Source organism: Pseudonaja textilis, chromosome 1 (assembly GCF_049901715.1).
Source record: "Pseudonaja textilis isolate UNSWEBS1 chromosome 1, rPseTex1.2, whole genome shotgun sequence".
NCBI classification, from domain to species: domain Eukaryota; kingdom Metazoa; phylum Chordata; class Lepidosauria; order Squamata; family Elapidae; genus Pseudonaja; species Pseudonaja textilis.
The window spans coordinates 70,071,149-70,091,986 of record NC_141990.1 but is presented as its reverse complement, the minus strand read 5'-3'; the positions used below and the strand labels follow the sequence as shown (position 1 = coordinate 70,091,986).

At 36.8% G+C, this 20,838-nt stretch overlaps 1 protein-coding gene across 2 annotated transcripts in view; it reads left to right on the top strand.

The window, feature by feature from the left end:
- Window positions 1-20,838, top strand: part of MAP3K21 (mitogen-activated protein kinase kinase kinase 21) — a 52,887-nt gene that overhangs the window by 29,326 nt on the left and 2,723 nt on the right. The window contains exons 3-9 of one of the 2 annotated variants that reach the window (XM_026705198.2): window positions 4,576-4,724; window positions 5,992-6,167; window positions 9,261-9,501; window positions 11,455-11,577; window positions 18,159-18,275; window positions 18,703-18,853; window positions 20,161-20,255. In XM_026705198.2, the coding sequence (XP_026560983.2) occupies window positions 4,576-4,724; window positions 5,992-6,167; window positions 9,261-9,501; window positions 11,455-11,577; window positions 18,159-18,275; window positions 18,703-18,853; window positions 20,161-20,255 (1,052 nt within the window). The remainder of the gene's footprint in view (window positions 1-4,575; window positions 4,725-5,991; window positions 6,168-9,260; window positions 9,502-11,454; window positions 11,578-18,158; window positions 18,276-18,702; window positions 18,854-20,160; window positions 20,256-20,838) is intronic. The other variant, XM_026705199.2, reaches the window with a different exon arrangement.

The following is a 20,838-nucleotide window of genomic DNA, read 5'->3' as shown; positions in this document are numbered from 1 at the left end:
TGACCATTTGTTGTCTGTTTGACAGGAATGCTTCTATCCAGTTATGCAGGTGTCCAGAGATACCTATAAGATTTTAGTTTTAGGAGTAGTTTGTTGTGTACCACTGAATCAAAGGCTTTACAGAAGTCTATGTAGGTTGCATCTATTGCTTTGCTCTGATCAAGTTGTGTAGTCCATGTGTTTTTGCAGTGTAAGAGTTGCAGATTGCAGGATAGTTTTTTTCTGAAACCAAATTGTTTATTAGAGAGTAGGTTATTTGTCTCTAAGTGGAGGATAATGGATTGGTTAATAATTGATTCCATGACTTTACAGGTGACACAGCAAAAAGAGATTGGTCTGTAATTTTCAACTAGGCTGGGGTCTCCCTTTTTGAAGATGGGGATGACCGTAGCTTGTGACCATAGTTTTGGTAAGGAGCTGGTCCTGAAAGATTTTTCAAAGATTATGCTTAGAGGTTCGGCTATGGCAGTGGATAGCTTTTTTAAGAAGTAGGCACATATTCCGTCTGGTCCAATAAATAGAGATGGCTTTAGATTGCGTAGTGCTTTTTCAACATTGTCTTCTGTAAAATTGATATGTATTAGATCATTGTAGTTGTCTGTGGTTCGACTAGGAAATACTGGGCATGATCCATTGCTGTTTATAATACTGAGCCAAAGAATGTGTTAAAGCGGTTGGCTTTAATGGTGTCATCATTGCAGTCTTTACCATTAGGTCCTTTCAGGGGTGGGATGGACCTTGAGTCTTTTAGTTTGTTGTTTACAAAATTGTAGAAAGAGCGGGTGGAATTGGTGCGTAGAAGGTTTTCCTCTTGTTTAAGATGATAATTGGTGCATTCAGTCTTTATCTGGTGGCATAAATTTTTGTTTAGGCTTTTGAAGTTGGCAACGTGACCAGATTTGTTTTTCCGCCAAAGTTATCTCTTTTTGGGTTGAAGCTTCCTTATTGTTATGGGTAATCTGTTTGTTCTGGTTTTTGGAGTTGTTATTGGTGCATATAGTTTGATGACTCTTGACTTCAAGTAAAAATATGTTGTAATGGTCTTCAACAGTATTGCATCCAGTGAATAGAAATGGAAAGTGAATAGATGAGTAAAAAGTGGATCCAGATTGTTGGAGGATAATATGCTGACTCTGTAAACCACTTAAAGAGGGCTATAAAGCACTGTAAAGTGATATATAAGTCTAAGTGCTATTTGCTATTGTTACTCTGTGGCTTCCGTGATAGGAAAAGGACATTTTGTGGGTCCAATAATTCACAAAACTCTCCCATGTGTTTAGTAACTGTTTCTTTTACTCTATAACTGTTGTGTTGTGTGGAAAATAGTACACATGGTTCTTAGCCATAGGACTGTTGGAGACAGTACAGATAGTCCTCAATTTATAACAGTTCATTTAGTGACTGTTCAAAGTTACAGCGATACTGAAAAAAATGATTTATGACCATTTTTCACACTTACAACCATTGCAGCATCCCCATGGCCACATAATCAAAATTCCTATGCTTGGCAACTAGTTCATATTTATGACCATTGCAGTGTCCTGGGGTCATGTGATCCCCTTTTGTGACCTTCTGACAACCAAAGTCAGAAGGGAATCCATATTCACTTAACGCAGTGATTCACTTAACAAATGTGGCAAGAAAAGCCGTAAAATGGAGCAAACCCATTTAACAAATGTTTCACTTAGGAACATAAATTTTGGGCTCAATTGTGGTCCTGACTCAAGGGCTTACTGTAATGAGTTTGCACATCACACTAAGGTTTAATGTGGATTGATTCACTGTTTTCTACACAACATGCTTAAATAAGCCATAGCTCAGCACAGGGTGCAAAGGCCCTCTCCTCCTTCCGATCTTTTTGCTGGAACATGAGAAGGCATGTCTGGAAGGACAGATCTTCTTCAGAGAGCTTTTTGTCAAGCCGACAATATTCTAAAAATGACCTAATATGCTGTTTAATTAAATGGATGTACGCTGTAATAAATCTGATACTTGAGTATTAATAAAGGTGCGTTGAAATAGCTCTCAAAAACTTCATAACTGGTGACAAGACGATATGAATTCTGACATAAAAAAGTAACATTTTATGCCAAGAGACAATGCTACCAAATTTAATTATGGAGAGTAAGCCACTTTGTCAAGTTCTCTGGTTTGAGCAGTTATTCTGTCTTGGTTTGGATACATTATTTCCAATTTTCAAGTTTTACAAGCTGGATCATGGACAGTGTCAAACCCATTTTTTTTTTTAAAAAAAGGCAAAAGCAGCATAGGGTTTATATATTCTTGTAATGTAATTGCAAAGAGGCTTTCTAAGGCTTTATCTTCTACTATATGTTACCATACTTGCCATGTTATCCAAACCAAGTGCTTAATGGAAATAAACTAACGTTAAAAAAGATTAAACTCTTGTTTGTTTAATTGTGGTTTTTAAAAATACATTGTCTTATTTGACCAACTCCCAGTTCATTTTTACACCTGTTCTTACCCTCCATCTAAGTGAATTGGTGAGTAGAGCACAAAAGCCAGACAGGAGTCATGCAGGAATGCACAAACCCTGTGGCTTCAAGCAGTAGTTTCCTCACTGACCCCTAGCTGCTCATCCAGCTAATCCAAAAGCAAGCAAATCCTATTCTGTGGTATTGCAAAGTATGCGTTCCATTTCACAAAGCTAAATTTGTTCCTTGTAACATTTAAAGCTTTTAAAATTCATAACACTCTGACTAATCTGAAATAAAAGCAAAACCTTCTGAACTCCCCTCAGCTATGCTAGTAGCCAGTGAGGAGGGGAAGCACCTAAGCCCCAAGTCTGCATGTACACGCTTGTAATTCTAAGCCATGATTTAGTACAACATCTAAAAGCAGCCAGGAGAGACATCAAGTCTACCCAGAACACAGAGATTATTTTGTAGACAGAGTCTATAGTGCTTCAAACTCCTCTGCAAAGCCTCATGGGTCAGTTTTTCTTTCCCTAAAATAGAAGAAAGTAAAAGCTGATAATTAAAAACTCTGCATTTCTTTTGTTGCTTCTTTGCTCCTCTTGCTTCTGCTGTATACCCTTGATTATTATTTTCCCTGTAGCAAGAAAATACAGAAACATTTTTGTTATTTTTATCTTCAGTATTCTTTGATCTTTAAAAAAGAGAAAAAATATTGCACGCACATGTTTATTCTTAATTTGTTGCCTACTAAACGTAGATCTTTTTTTATGCATTCCACCGTAGGAAATTTTTTGAAGTTTTTATGCATCCATTTTGCTTAACAACAATTTCATTTAATTCTTTTTGAAGGCGAATCAAAATGTTCTTAGCACTGTAGCCTAAGTTGCATACGGAAAGGAGTGGTTGCCATCGGCTCAGTTTCAGCATAGTTACAAATGCAAAAATATAATCTTTTTTTCTTCCCCTAAGCAATTTAGCTGCAGGCCCCGGTTACTTTCTGTTATCATGTCCTTTGAGTGTGAATTTCTTTTCAGGCATGGCTAACACCTTGACATTACTTTTGATTCTTGAATATTTGCTTTTCTTGCTTTTTTAAAAATCTTGCATTTTCTTAAGTAATTATGCAAAGTAAATATACAAAGATGGAACTTGATTTCTCCTTAGCAAGGCCCATGAGGGAGAATTTGGTTGTGCTGTTCTGAACTGTCTGATCTGTCTTTCCCCCACAGTGAATTGATAGTATACAGGCACTCAAATGGAGATGAAGCCTGTGTACATCTCCCAAAATCTCTAAAGCTCTTTGCTAAATCAACACTAAGAAACACTAAGACTGATTTCTTGTTTAACTTGAAGGGGAGTAATCGTTACATGCTGATATGCTGAGGCTTCCCATTTACATACAGATAAAGCAAGCAGAAATGGCTGCCATTTTGCTATTTGTTACATTCATTGCTAGTCTTTCTGTACACTGCTTCAAATCACTCCTAATGTTAATGATGTTTACTAGACTCTGTCATCTCAATTCTGAAGACATTGGATTTTCAATCCATATGTGTTGATCAGCTCAAATACATTATTATGAAGAAAATCAACCAACTTCCCTCAAACCCAAGAACATTTTGGAAACCAGCTTTACAAAATGCCCCATGTAAATACCATCAGATCATCGAGCCTTGTGTAAAAGAAGTGATAATTTGTTCCCTTTTGTAGCTAAAGAATAACTAAATTTCAATCCACTTCAAGTAAAGTTTTACAGAACAACAGTGAAATACAAAATCTTGAAAATCTTGGTGGAGGAATAATTTAATTGTCTGCAAAAAAAATGTTTCTGGATTCAAATATCCTGGAAGTTTAATATGTTTCATTTTACTGCAAGTGCGTATAGTATCAAATCTAGTATTTTTGGGAAGATACAGATAATTGCATTGGCATTGTTATAGTGCATCCTTCCTCAGCTTAATGCTCCAAAGATATATATATGAGTTTACCTTTCTTTGAATAGCAGCATGGCAGATGCCCTCTCTCTGGATGTTATTTTCTCCCACTTTCTAGGCAGACTACTGTCCTTCCCTACCTTAAGAAAATCATGCCTTAGCATTACACAAAGACAATTAACTGTTTGAAAATTTATTTATAGTTATGGCGTATTGCTGTGGGAACTGCTTACAGGAGAGGTTCCTTACCGTGGCATTGATGGTCTTGCTGTGGCTTACGGCGTTGCTGTCAATAAGCTTACTTTGCCCATTCCATCCACCTGTCCTGAACCATTTGCTAAACTAATGAAAGGTACTTGTGCTGCTTATTAAGACAGCTGTTATAAGATTGCTTGCATGTTCTCTATAATATATGCGACTCTTAATGTCAGTGTTTCATTTAGTATTAGGCTAATTTCTATTCAGAGGCAGAAAACATTTTTCCATTCCACTGAAGTCCTGTGCTTAATATACTTGGCTCTGGTATATTAAATATGTGGTTCATTTTTTTAAAAGTTGCATTCATCTTTGGAAGTACTAGCCTGCTTATTGATTCAATCAGTTATGTTCTACATTTCTTCCCAAATAAGCTCAGAACGGCATTGAAGCCTCACAGCAACATGAGATGTAGCTTCAGTTAAAATAGTGTGAACTATCTGAATGTTACTTTGTGTTCCACCCAAGTTCCTTGAGTGAGGATTTGAATCCAGGACAATAGCCAGTAAATTATGTTTGGTCTTAAAGGAAATCAAAATACCTTATCATTGAAGTGATAAAATTAGACGGAACACCAATCACACCCTTTATCAGAATTTCACTCCTTTCATCATTCCAAATAACTAAAAAGTGGCATTAAAATCATTCCTTAGAACAAGTCACATGAGGGGGAGAAAATGGAATTTTTGTTTTTTTTAAAAGCAAGAGCCTTGGCAGGACATGGGTACATGGACTCTCATAATTCCCATTGCACGCAGCACATGAGCTAATACTAATTACTATTACTAATTTACTTTATATCCTGCCTTTCTGGACATGTGTTGGATGTACCTATGATCTGTTTGTCTTTCTGCTATCCCTTTTTTTAAAGTGAAAGGATCACAGGCATTTTGAAGATCATGCTTATAACACTCCATGCACATACACATACATCCAAGTCATATGCTTCAGGTGTAATACTCCACTCCTAGGTTTATACATGACTACTTCTTGGAATCTGTTTCTCCACTGCAGTTTGTACTAGAACACATCAAGAAAGTTCTCTGTTGATTTTTATTAAATGTTCTTAGAGCTGAAACTGCATGAGAGAAAAAATATATTATTATTATTATACAAATTTTATTAATTTTTAAAGACAAACAAAACATAAAACATAAGAGCATAAAACCTCTTTTCTGAAAGCTACTTATTGAATTTTAACAAGGCAAATAAAACATTGTTTTATACAGCTTAGTTCTAAATTATCACATGCAAGAGAGGAAGAAAATATATTATTATTATTACGTGTAGTAAAGCATTTCTGCAAGGCGGACTTAGAGTCAATTGGTCTTATTCTTCTGACAAATGTAATTGGTGAATTTCAGAGTGCTGGGCACAGGATCCCCATATCCGACCGTCATTTACTATGATTCTTGAGCAGCTGACTGCCATTGAGGGGGCTGTACAGACTGAGATGCCTCAAGAATCTTTCCATTCTATGCAAGATGACTGGAAACTGGAAATCCAGCAGATATTTGATGAACTGAGAACCAAGGAAAAAGTGAGTGAATTTTAAAGTACATAGAGATTGTGGGACTATACTTGTTTCAATAAAGTTTGAATAAACATTGGGGCAGTGGGGGAATAGCTCAGAAATTAAAAAGCTGAGTTTGTCAAGTGGAAAGTCAACAGCCCGGGTTCAAGACCTGAGCGCCATGTGATGGGGCAAACTCCTTTTATATGCCCCAGCTCTACCAATCTAGCAGTTTGAAAGCATGCAAATGCATGTAGATAAATAGGTACCACTTCAACAGGAAGGTTACTGCATTCTGTATTTTCATGCTGGCCACATGATGATGGAAATATGTCTCATACAACGTAGGTTCCTTCTGCAGAAAATGGGAGATGGGCACCATCCCCTTGAGCCAGTCTTGACTGGATAGGTACAACTTTTAAACTTTTTTCAAAATCATTGGAGCTCTTTAGCTTTTGTTCATTCTCATTTACTATCATGATATTTAGTTCTTAAGACTGGCTGCCATTTTTGTTGTTATTAGTATCATTTTTTTAAAAGTTCCTTTTCAGAACAAATAGTTTGAGTAGTTCTTTAAATGTTTTGGAGTTCCGGTATGTTTTATTATGTTAATATTTGGATTATTTTAACTCTGAGCATCTTATTCTAATTATGATGCTAATAGCTAGAGCCTGTTCTTAAATGTGGTGGTTGTAAAAAATCACTGATTTTTACTTTTTTTTCCATTAAGAGTTGATTGAGGTAAGCAATTTTTGGACCTAGTGGGCATGTTTGAAGTAGTCTGCCAACATAGCTGCCATTAAACTTTCATATGCATGCAAGACAGAGTCTTGGTAGCCAGTTGCCTTTTTTTTTTCAGATGACAGTTAATGAGTTGGCCATCAATTCCCTCAAGCCTCCTGTGATACTTCTTACCTCACTGTTTGCATTTGCCCTTTTTCTAAGTAAATATGTTTGGCTCATTTCCAAATAGTGAATTGAGAATGCCTAGAATTTAAGAATTAAACATTGGTCTTTGAGGCAGATGGGGGCCCCAGATTTATTATTATAATTAAGATAGTGCTGGAGTTTGATGCTTAAAACTTACTTGGTGTTGTGGTTTGCCAGATCCCAGGAAACAATGTTATTTATTTGTTTATTTGTTTGTTTAATTTATTTGCTGCCTATCTCACTGTGAGGCTATTCTAGGAGGCTTACAATAATAAAAACAAGAAAACAAAAGGAGTGTAAATAGAACTAAAATAACAGAGTGATAAAGTAAACAATGAAAAAAAAAACACAAGAAGAATATATCAGTGCGATAACCAAACAGATGGATGGGTGGAGAACAGAGAACAAGAGACAAAGGGGGAGTCTGCCATCAGTCCAGCAGTTGCATCCAGTGTGGAACTTCTCATTTGGTCCCCTAGGCTAACCAGCAGATACAGCTCTTCAGGCTTTTACAGAAGGATAGGAAGGTGGGGATAGATCTCACCTTGGAGGATAGGATGTTCTAAAGGGTGGCTGCTACAGTAGAGAAAGGCTTTTTCTGGATCTTCATAGTTGGAGTTCATTGACAGATAGCATCCAAAGTAGGCCCTCTCTGCTGGCACGATTAGGATGGGCTTGTCCTAGTAGTTCATCAGGTGCGGTTCATCAGGTAGCCTGGATCTATGCCATTAAGGATCAACCAACACCAACATAGTTATCCTTAGGGAAAACACTTGCAGCAAGAAGTATGAAGCTTGTATAAAGGAATTGTTAATAGTCTCTAGAAATTGGTTTTGAATTCTGCATAATGAACAATAAAAATATCCTGCTCGTTGTCCCTCTGACTTTATAACATATACATAAATTGAACCAGGTTATATAGTCTTCATTTACACATCTTAATAGAAAATTCTCCATGCTTGTCAGTTTAACTGAATCTTCTTGTCCACATTTAAATTTCACAGGCAGGAGTTGGTACCCTTGGGGACTGCAATGTCTGTTACATTTTAATTAACTGGTACCTTACTGAAAATTAATATTTTTTTCTTAAATCCTCCAACAGCAGAATTATGCTAAAATAATAACATACTGTAGATACAGTCTTTGTAATCTCTTACAGAAGTTAGCAAGAAACCCAAATGATGGGGGGAACCGTACTGATTAATAACAATAATGTGGTAAAAAAGCAAAGATAACAGGTGCCTTGAGTGCAATCCCAAAACATCTGGAACATCACTTGAACACAATCCTGCCATTAGCCATGGTCACGTGATCCCCACTGACTTTTTCCCTGCTAGTTTCCCAGGCTTCCCCATGGACTTGTGGGAAAATATCAGTCTTTATCCATCTTCAATATCCTATATATATCATCACTCCCTCTATGGAAATTCCAGCAAGCTTTCTTTGTTTTCCTAGATCTATAAGCATCGACTGTTTCCTGCAGTGATAATGGTACAGCCAAATACACAGTTTGTTCTTGCAAACATTTCAGTTGTTTCCCTCCGATCTTCAGTTCTAAAAAGCTTAGCCAGATTCTTTCCAAGCAGAATATTGGCTGCTTCCAATTATCCATAGTTATGTTTTACTGTGGGGGTTCTCCTCTTTAGATAATTGCCAAATAATGTCACTATGGATGTACCCATTTATTTAGTTAATAAATATATAGACCTATAGGCCTATCTCATATACATGACTCTGGGCAGCTAGCAATTAAAACAAAATGAACACAGACTAAAAACACAACCAATGATTAATGACATAAATAGCACAAACAGCCGAAAACAGCAGCCAAGAATAATTTAATAGGTCACAGTCAATATAACTTAAAATCAGGCTCCCTGCATTTTTAAGGTTCTGGGATTGATGGCAAAGCCAAGTTTTTAATGCCTTGTGAAAAGCCAGCAGGGTCAAGGCAGATCTGATGTGGGGGTGGGTGGGAATGATCTTTCAAAGGGTGGGTGCCATGGCAGAAAAAAACCCCACCCCGGGTCTCGCTATATATAGTGCACTCTCATAGAAAAGGACCCAGAACAAGCGTCTCCTGCCAGATCCAGTGGGATGAGTAAACACCACCTGGGGCAAGATGGCCCTGCTTGTTCGTCGTGAGGCAGAAGACAGTGTTCTAACTGCTACTTCCATTACAATTGTTAGGAGCTGAGATCAAGAGAAGAAGAATTAACAAGAGCTGCTCTTCATCAGAAATCTCAAGAAGAGCTGCTGAAACGGCGAGAACAGCAGCTCGCAGAACGGGAGATTGACGTATTGGAACGTGAATTAAATATATTGATATTCCAGTTAAATCAAGAGAAGCCTAATGTTAAGAAGAGAAAAGGGAAATTTAAAAGAAGTCGATTAAAACTTAAAGATGGGAACAGAATTAGTCTGCCTTCAGGTTTGTTCCTTTTTCCTGCTCTTGTCTTGAGCAGGTTTATTTAAGGCAAGTAATGCATTTCCGGTGTTGGATTCAGTTGCTGACAATTTCGGAAATTGTCATATTAAAGCCAGTAGCATCATCTCAGGTAGATGCTGAGAGGGGTACTTTCTTCGATGAAGATTCAAGTGAGGAGATGCTTCATGAAGTGGTGTGGGCCATTCATTTCTAGAAGCAGAACCAACCAATGGTCATGCTTTGCTTTGCCCTGCTTACAGTTCCTTTTCAGCACAGCTTTTCTACAGAAGACGCACCTTTTGCCTTTTTGTGTATATTATTGTCATATGCAGAAACCATGGGTTTGGCAAATGACACGTGGCTTTTCTGGCTTTGGCAAGGCAAGAAGAAGCTTCAGTATTAGATAAAATGCCAGGTTGAAGCAATTGATGTTGTGCTTTTGCTTAGACCAAAAGAATCACATCATCTCCATGGCATAATGTCAAAGTGAATCTACGTTGCCTTGTATAAACCTGGTTTCATAATCTCAAATCCCCAAATGGGACACTATTAAGTGTGTGGAAGAAATTAGTAAATTCTGAAGTGATTAAGAAGTGTTGCTCATTCCAAGTAGAGTTCTGATCTACTTTTTAGTTATAAAAACTTCATGAAGACAGAAAGCTTATTTGTCACTAGAGTGAGAATAATTGCTTTGAAGTATGGCCCCACACATGCATTTCTATGAATTTCAATGCTTTGGACCCCTTTGAGATCTCTAAAAAGCAACTCCTATTAGTTGGATAAATTGGTTCCAAGTCTTTTTTTTCTTTCTTGCACCTAATTGCAATTTAGAAAACATCATGAAAGAACATACAGTAAATTCATATTTCAATGTGGCTGATTAAATTAGAATTGCTTCTTTTTGATGGCATTGATATCACTTATAAATAATACTTTATAACAAGGCGCTATTATATTTTTAATTAGAAAAAAGAAAGAGGTGGGTTAAATAACTTCCTGCTTTACACCTATTATGCTTTACATTATATTAGGTGTCTAATTAAGAAAGGAAAAGTTTTAATTATACTCCTTTATTCATGTGATGTTTCTTAGCTTTTATAATTTTTATTGTAGCTTTTAAAAAAAAAGATAAGTACTATTTGAAATTAATATAAAGTAAGGAAGAAAAAAGAAAAGAAATAAATCAAAGAAAAAGGTAAAGAAAAAAAATTGAGGAAAAATTGAAACAACAGAAAAAAAAATTCTGCAGCATTTACTGTACATCCATATGGTGTTTCTGTTGGCACTTCTGTGTCCTTAGTCTTGTCGACAACATCATTTCAATAACCTGTGCTATTTATCTGTTGTGGCTTGTCTTTGTCAGAATTGTTGCTATACCATTAATTATCTGTTATTTACCTTTTGTACACAATGCATTTTCATAACAAACAGACTGGTTTGAGAGTTGCTGGTGCTGGTATGAGCTGTTTATGAGTGTTGTTCCTATTAGATGTTTGCTATTCTGCTTGTAAGAATCTCTTTCCATTCAAATCCTAAATGCTTCTCTGGCACAGCGGAACTAACTACTGAAGAAAGTCAGTTCTCCATGGTATACACTTCGAAAATCGCATGCCAATCTCTAGTCAAATAGGAAATTTCTTGGATAAACAGTCTGCCTCTTAAAATAGTTAAGAGTAGCCTTGGGCGTCTGGCCCAAGGTCAGCTAGAAGGCTTTATGCCTAAGGCAGGACTAGAACTGGTTACTGGATTCTTAACCATTGCATCAAATTGGCTCTCCTTAAAGAATTTATAAGTTAATGTGGTCTTTAGGCTCTTATTAGTAAAGGAGTTTTCTTAGGAATGTGCTAAAATTCAACATTCTATGTGCATCACTTTAATACCATGCAGCCAGATAGTCTGTTATTGAAATTTTATTTTGAAACATTTCAACTTAACCTGTCCTTTTTATTGTAACAGATTTTCAGCATAAAATCACGGTGCAAGCTTCTCCAAATATAGATAAGCGCAGAAGTTTACAAAGTAATAGTTCTAGTCCACCAAGTAGTCCTCCAATAATTCCTCGCCTTCGAGCTATACAACGTAAGTCTAAAAAATGAGTATTTCTGTTGCTCTTGATACATTTTACAACATTTTTTTAATCACTCTGAAAAATATTTCATATTGTTAAGTATAATCTTTAACTTGTTTGACTAGAAAAAACTGGATTGACCACATTGTGACCTATTCCTGCAAAAAAAAATGCATTGGGTAATATCACAGAAAGATTAAAACAAACAAGAAAAATGGTGATTATTGATTAATTTCAATAATTCTGCAAATGTGTAATAATAAAGTAAATGCTTGTGCTGATACAACCATTAATTGTGATCTGAAGCTGAGTTAAACCATCACAGTGATAATTGAATTTCAAACTAAATTAATTCTGTTTTCCTTTCACCTTTCATCTGATCATCCCTCCTGTCCTCCCCTCACACCCACAAACCAAGAGACAACAATTGAACTGGCTGCTTAATCAGATATAGCACTTTGGATAAATTGGGAGAAGAGTGTAGACTTTCATGCTCCCTTAATCATCCCTAAGGTTTACTTTTACATAAGTCTTATAGGGTCAATTCATGCAAGTTCTTTTGCCTTGTGGAAAATATAGTCTCTGATTAATGTAAAAGTTTGGGTGTACATTGTGTACGTTGTAACTTGTCTCAGGAAAACATGGCAAATAATAGTAGCACACAAGAAGACTGAGTAATATGATAAGCTATTAACATGAGGAAAATGAGGAAAAATTAGAATTCAGTTCTTTTTCTTTTTTTCTTAAAAAGGGCCTTTCCCCATTGCTGAATTAAGGTATTTCCACTCGAGTTGACACAAAACTATTCAAGCTGCTCTCTATGCCCATCCCATCCTGACTATACCATCTGTTCTGACTGTCTGCCAAATAGTGCTATCTTGATTTTGCCTGTTCACCGCTTGATAGGCAAAGTGATTAGGTAATTCCTGTGTCCTCCTGTTTCTGCATGCCAGTAGCAAGTGGAAAAAACAGCCATTAAATATAGCATGACCTGACCTGTCTTCTTCAGGCTTCTTCTCATGCCCATTCTTCTACACCTTGTTTTGTTGTAGCCCAAGTGTAATAAATTGTTTTAAAATGGGGGTTGTGACAGAAGATGAATAACAACAATTTTACTTCGGGTTTATTTCTTCGTTCCCTCCTGTCCTTTCCTTTACGTTTTGTTCAGGAGGCAATAGGGAAGAGGATCCATTCACCATTCTGCTGCTTTCTTAATATATTATTGCACTAAACCAGTCATGGCTGTATCGTTAAACCACATAACATTACTGCCAACTGAGCATTACTGGGTCAGACTCTTTAGGGAATCCACAGAGAATGGCAACAGATATGATATAACCAGGGAGACAAAGCATAATGGCCACATCAACCTGAAATGTTCAACAAATACCTACTAGTGCTAATCACCTGATAGTATTTTCAGTGTAATAGACAGCAAAGCACAATAGAATGTGCACACTTCACAGTTGTAGTTGGATACAGTCAGCTTAAGGGGAAACATTACTTTACATCCATACAGCTGGGTGTAAAATAAATCTCACTCACAGGCCAGGCATTTTTAAAAAAGGAAATGTTTAGGGACAGGACAGAAAAAACGATCTTGCCACTCATGTTTTTGCTGGAGTTGGATGCAAATGGAGAAAGGACTGAAAGGGTGGACCTCTGGTCTCAGTGACCAACCCAGATTGGATACTGCAACGTTATTGTGGGACATGTATTCATTTGTGCAAGGAGTGAAAATATAAATATATCTTTGTATGGGTGAGGTTGTGGATATATGTAATTTCATCCTTCACCAGAGACTTTGGACCCAAACAGAACTGAGGTTCCAGGAAGGAATTTATGAATGTTACACAAGACTCTTGTGTCATGTTACACAAGACCAAGAGGACATTGTCAAAGGCAGGGATTGCTGGAATTACTCATTTCATCTACCAGCTCTGCTGATACCAGTATATTTGCACATGTGTAACTGGGCACACAATTATAGCTGTTAATTGTTGAGGTGGAAAATTTAAAATTGCTTACTTACACAGTTTGTGCCTTGCATTTCTGTAGTATAAACAAGTGTCTTGTTGGATCAAGACATGGTCCATCAGTCAAGCATTTTGTTTCCAAAATTGGCAGGCCAGAAGTTTCCTCAATTTCACAGTCAGGGGTAAATAAAGCCATGTGTTTTCCCTCAGCAGAAATGATTTCTGCTGATAGAATTGGAGAGAATGATTGCTGTTCCCCTGCAACTTTTCACATTTGCTCAAACACTCCTCCAGAAGATTGCTAAACCCCCAGAACAGATATTTGAGGCGTAGCAGGCTAAAGAGGGCAAGAAGAGGAAGAAATATTATTGTGTGAATAGACATGCTGATGTAACATTAAACCACTCCGAAGGATATATAACTCTCAAAAGTCTTGTTGACCATTCTTAGCATCTTGAATTTTGAACTGTATTGATTCCAAATATGGACTTTCCATGTTATTTTAATTAGGAAGAGTTAATTGACTGGGTTTGACAATTCACAAAAGAGAACTGCACACTTTCCAGTTTCTATAATTAACAGGATGCCAGATGTGCACTGGCAAAGTGAGATCATTATGCATAAGCATAACTGAATTGGGCCTGGAGAATTTGAAATGCTGCTTACATGTTAATTTTTAATTTTTAAAAAATTCTACATTTGCTTTTAGAAGGGCTGGGGAAAAATGTGAACAGTGTATGGAACTTGTCCTTTCCAGCGAAGGAAAAGAAGGGAGTGTTACATTCAGTTTAAATCTCAGTATTTTCCCATTGCATTCAATCATTAATGCTGGTTAATTATTCAGTATGTTCTGTTTGAAGATAATAAATTGTCACTCCTGTTTCGCAGCACTGAAAGAGGATATTGTCTGTCAGTTTTTCAACCTGGATGTCTTGCAAACAAAAGATTATTTTCTTCACTTTGAACACCATTTTCTTAATCCTTTGTTCCCATTATCTTCTATTAACTTGCTGCTGAGTTAACAGATAAAGTTGAAGGAGAGATCTTCCCTACCTTAAAACGTGTGTACTCATTTGGGTAAAGCTGAAGCCTTTTTTTACCCATACAGCATATTTTCTCCCCTGCTTTGCAACCATACAATTTAAATAGTTGATATACAACTACAGGAATCTTTTCTTATCTTTACCAAGACTCTTTTTGTATAGATGGAAATTTCAAGAGAGGTCACATTCATCTTTAACAAAACAATTTTAAAAAATGGAAAATTAATGAATTTTTGATACTAGTTCCATACTTTTTATTAAGGGTTATGTAAAACAGCTTTAAAAACTTAATTCAAAAATACATTTTAAAAAAGAAAAAATATTTATGAACTGTAAATTGCCCCCTAAAAGAAGAAAAAAAGAAATTCTAAGGAAACTTACTTCATCCCTAGCAAGTACTATATATTCAACATTAACTGCATCTTCATTCCTTACCTCACCCATTTTCTATAAACTTGTGTTTAAACAGAGGAGATAAAGTTCTCCTTAATCTGCAAAGATAATTTTTTTAACAAAAATAGCTAATAGCATATATATTCTCTCCATAGTCCAAGTCTCCCTCTTCTGTCTCCTAACAATTAAACATTGAAAAAAAAGAATTAAAAACTATTAAATATTACCAGAAATAATAACCCCTTAGATGTCAAAAACAATAATAAACATATTACAAACTAGTCCATTACATTGTTAAACATTTCCAAAAGAAAAACAATCTAAACAACCATTAAGACATTGCCAGAAATAGCAACTTGTTATTTAATCAACATTAAACAAACTGGTTTCATAATTTTTTTTCCTTTTTCCTCCTGGGCTTCTTAAGTCCCCTAAATAAACGTCTAACTCCTGTTTTCTTCTATATTCTTTTGTCTCTTCTCTCAAAATTCTTATCTTTATCCAAATCCACTTGCAATTTCAAGAAGTAGCTCCAGTAAATTTTTTACATTTCAATTTAAAAGAGTAATAGTCATTCTCAGTTTGAAGCTCCAATAAATAGAACTCAGTTTATTAAAATTATATATATATTTTAATTAGATTGGGCTCTCAGTTTCTTTCTTTGCGAGACCATGAAGTAGGCAAAATAAATTACTGAGTTGCTTTGACTAAGCAAATAAGAATGCAAGTTTCACTCTCATCCCAATCAGATTCAGTTCAAAAGAAAAACTACTTTTCAGAATTGCTTGAAAAGTCTCAGAAATGCACATGCCCTTAGGTAAATTCAAGCCTATCTTCTGCATTTAGATTGTTCCTGGGACTCCTAGAATTTGCAAATTTGAAAAGATCTTAGGATACACTATCCTATGGTTTTTCCCCTTCTTCATTTGCTTCCTGTGGAAGGAGTCTTTGTGTCTTAGTCACTGGGACCCAACATAGATAACCTCAGATGAATAGCAAGTACTATTAGATGCCCCGAGGCAATGATGACAGCACTTTTTCTAGAAATACCACACTTATTGAAAAGTCATGGGCAGCAATTGGGGAACCATCAGAACCAGGGGCATGTATTACAGAGGTTCCTTAGAGAAAGGGGAACTTTATATTAACAAAGTACTTCACTTGGTTTTTTTTTTTTTTTTTTGGCAATATCCCCATTTACCATAGACCATCCAGCCCATTCTAGAGTGTCCTAAAAACTTTACTGTTTTCAGGAGTGTGTGGGAAGTATAAATTCATTTTTGTGTGCTCTCCGTACTTACAGGTGTTAAGTTACAATCCGGAATATTTTAAAAAATGCAGTAATATATAAATTTGTCATTCTCACAATCATGAACAGGCTGTCATTGTTATCTTCTTGCTGTCTTCAGAACTGTTTCCATTTCTGTGCAATATAATAGGAGTTGTATAGTAATGTCAAATTCTTTTGTGTGTGTGTGTGTATAAATGGTTAAACTGGTTCAAATCAAATAAATGCCTAAGGCATGCTGCCCAGATTGGATAAGTGCTACAAAATCATCAGTGGGGATTTCACACTATTAAACAGCAATTAAACTATTGAGGGAAGTATAACTCAATAACAATTAAAGTGTTGAGGGAAGTATTACAAATCATAGGATTGAGTTAATTAAAGATGGTTCCCCAAGAACTTATATATTCATTTATTTGTACTAGCTGTATCTGGCCTTTACTCCAGGGGTTTCAAGGCAGCACACAGTGTCCTCCATCTTTCACTTTTCTTACTACAATCCTGTGGAATAAGATGGGCTTAGACAGGGTGATTGGTCATAATCACCAAGTGAATTTTTAGGACTTAGAAAAAAGACTATTAAAGACTATCCTCAGTCCTAGACCTGCATGATAATACTGTATACAGGTAGTCCTCGGTTTACAGCCATTTGTTTAGAGCAGGGGTCGCCAATCTTTTGGACCTCAGGGACCACCAAACTCATAATTTTAAATCCCGTGGACCAGAGACCCTGGGAAAATCCCCCAAAAAGTCTGCAGGAAAATCCGCCACCCCGTTTTCCTACCAATCGATTGTTCTTTATTTGGGATGGCAGGATACAGTCTCCAGCTCTGTTCTGGGGAAAGTGGGGGAGAGATTTTTGGCTTCATGCAAGGAAAGCAGCAGAAGTCTTTCTTTCTCTCCCCCAAACTCCACCAGAAATGAGTCTTTGTGAGACTTGTCATGCCAGCGCAGCCTCTTGGAGCAGGATGCCTTGCAGAGTCCCAAAGACTCATTTCTGGCGGAGTTTGGGGGAGAGAATGGAAGACTTTTGCTGCTTTCCCTGCATGCAGCCAAAAGCAGAAGAAGAAAGAAGCGGAAAGAAGCAGCCCGGTGGCCAGGCCAGGCATGTGGGGCAAGTTCCCCCCCCCCCGTCCTTTCCCCCCTCCCCTCACTTTCTCGTGTTGTTCGCAATGCAAGTGACACAAGCCTTGTGTTCCTGTGGGCCATGTGGGCGGCTCAGCCTTGTGTTCCCATGCAGCCTGGATTAATTGCTTTGGGGGTGACATTTCTCTGTGGACCCCCAAAATTTTCTCATGGACCGCTAGTGGTCCCTGGCCCACTGGTTGGCGAGCACTGGTTTAGAGACCATTCAAAGTTACAACAGCACTGAAAAAAGGGACATGACTGTTTTACACACTTAAGACCATTGCAGCATCCTGGTGGTTACTTGATCAAAATTTGAGCACTTGGCACCTGGCTTGTATTTATTATAGTTGCACTGCCCCAGGGTCACATGACCACCATTTGTAACCTTCCCAGCTGGCTTCTGACAAGCAAAGTCAATGGGGGAAGCCAGATTTGCTTAAGGAATGCATGATTCACTTAACAACTGCAATGATTCACTGTTATTAGAAAGGTCATTAAAATGGGGCAAAACTCGCTTAACCACTTGTCTTGCTTAGCAATGGAAATTTGGGGCTCAATGGTGGTTATAAGTCAACTTTAGGGCTCAGTGGTGTTTATAAGTAATCGCTCATATGCTGTTCTCTGCCAGGCTTGGTGAGCCATTTCTAGCATGCAATCATTGGGTTCTGCTATTTAAGAAAAAAAAATTGAAACTGGTATTGATTTACTATCAAGCCAAAGGACCACCGGGTGGATTCATGTATATTCTCTAATTGTTTCTTCAGTGATCTCCAAAACTGACTCAAGTACAGCTAATGGGCAAAGAAACAGTATATATGTATACCAGCAAGATGTAGATATCACAAGTGAATATGAATTTCCCTGTGGGGTTCAGACAAAAGGCAAGCCAATATTCACTAATACAAGGTGTTGGTTGGTTGGATTTCTTAGCTAAATTTGGATAAAGAGATACGCTGAATACTTATGCCGCGATTTCAGATTAACAGAAATATTATATTTGCGTATTAAGTCTTGACTTTTCTCATAGAAGACACTATTTCAATTATATCTAACGAAAGTATTCAAAAATAGTAGCTTATCTGAATTTATCTAAAAATAAAGAAAAATTAAAAGCATGAAAAAAATCACTATCTGTTGATTGACTTTCTTTTCTTACCCTCTTACCTCGGTAGATTCATTCTTTGCCTGTTTCATTTGATCATCTTCTTACCTGCACTTTGGAAGGGAAAATTGTCTCTGCGGTGGTACTGTAATGCAAATCTTAGGGTAGATGCCGAATTCTTGTTGAGATCTTTTCTCTTTTTCCAGTAACCTCAGATGAGAGCAACCAAACATGGGGAAGGAGCACAGCTTATCACCAGGAAGAATTTGAAGAGGTGAAAAGAAGCTTTAGAAAGAAAGGTTGTACTTGGGGACCAAACTCAGTTCAAACAAAAGACCGTTCCGACTGCAAAGAGAGGTATGGTTGATGGGCACCATGTGAATAGACAATACAGTGTGTCTATGAAAAATTACTAGATATTGTGCTTCTTAGGAAATTGAATGGTATGTAGATTGATGGGAGACAATGAAAACTCACATAACTGTGAAGACACTGAAATAAATAGAGCTGCATGAATGGACAAGTCAAAAGTACAATTGCACATGCTGGATTAAATATTCATGAGTTCTTTGTGACAAAATATGCAGATTCAATAAGGGAACGTATTGAATGGAAAATTTGAGGACTGAGACTTAAACCTAATCTCTTTCTCAGCTTTGTATTCCAAAGACTTAAGATCATCCCCTACAAAATGGAGCAAAACAGATGCGGCAGAGATTTAGGGACAGAGTATATCAAAGTCCTTTACTTTCTTTTTAGTTCAGGAGAGAATCTTGGCTAGAGAAAGTAAGACAACTTAGATCTCGACGTTCAGAGTCTATTGTGAGCTTGCACAAGTCTCTGCTTGTTCACAGACTATCCAGTTCCCATTGCTAGAGGAATCTGTCTTTACGTGCGGTTCTAGGGCATGGGCAGCAGACTTGAAATATTATTAGTAGGGGAGAGGAATGCGCAGAGTTCCTTGTTCTTAGAAGTGTTCTGGGAGCATGTTGTTTCACACACCATATTCAGTAACGAAGGAAGCTAGTGGGGACCTCTGTGCTTCCTTCCATGGGAGTAATAGACATAAAAAGCAATAATTGTGTTGTTGCAATTTATATCGGAAAAATTGGAGGTGGGATAGAGACGTGGGTTTTTTCTAAACACCCCTACTTCTTACTAAATGCAAACATGAATTACTAGCACAAAATTACAGGATGAGAAGAGTTAATTATCTAAGGCCGTCCCACAGTAGTTTGCTTTTTCTGGATAAAGTTATTGTTAGAAGAAGTTGAGAACTATCAATTACATTAAAGACCTGCAGCTTAGCTACTAACTATGATTTTGAAAAAGAAATAAGATTATCCTTATTATATTTTCTTACAAGTTAGGAAAAATATGTTCACACTTCAGATAATACAAGTGATAGGAGTTTCTAAACAAACTTTGCATTGGAGAAAAAAACCTTTTCCTAAATTAACACATATTGGAAAAATGAGGTGTTCCTTCAAATATGGTGGACTTATAGTCAGCCTATGACTTACATAATTAGTCCAATGTTGTAGCAAAGGCTCAATATATTCTGCTGTGCAGGAAAAACACAGTTGCATTCTTCATTTTATTTATTATGTCTTTAGAATCATATTTGTATAAAAAAGAATAATTACGATTTCCTCTGATTTCAGAATAAGACCTCTCTCAGATGGTGGTAGTCCTTGGTCAGCACTTTTGATGAAGAATCATAAAGATGTCCCATTAGCTTCTTTGTTCATGGACCAAGGTAGGTGTTGAAATATAGTTGTTTTCAGGCCCTAAAAGAGAAGAGCACTCAAATGCTCAGGGGGCCATAAGCTATAAATCATACCTTCTAAATAGCAGTGGCCTGATTTTTTAGTGAGTTACCAAAATCCCTGTCCACTACATAAATTTTGGCAGCAAATATTTGTAAAGATTTTGTTTAAATATTTCATTTATTTATATGTACCTTTAATGTATCAAAGATACATATCCTTTTTAAAATTTGATCCTACTCATTTTTCCATTTGATCCTGCCTACTTTTTATGGACTTAATGTCTTTTTGAATACAGAGTTCACTGTGGTAACTGATAACATTGAAATACAGTTTTCGGATCTGGGAACCCTACCCCTATGTTAGACTTGACTGTTTTGAAACTGAACGTCAAGATTTCATATATACTGAAAATGTTTATCAGGGCAGGGGATGTATGGACTTGAATTCCCCAGTACTAATTGCATTACTATCCTGACCAATTTTACAAATGAAGAAACTCTAAGGTCCTCTTACGCTGATTCATGAGGATTATATCCAGTGGTAGCCTTCTGCTTTAGTGGAACTGACAGT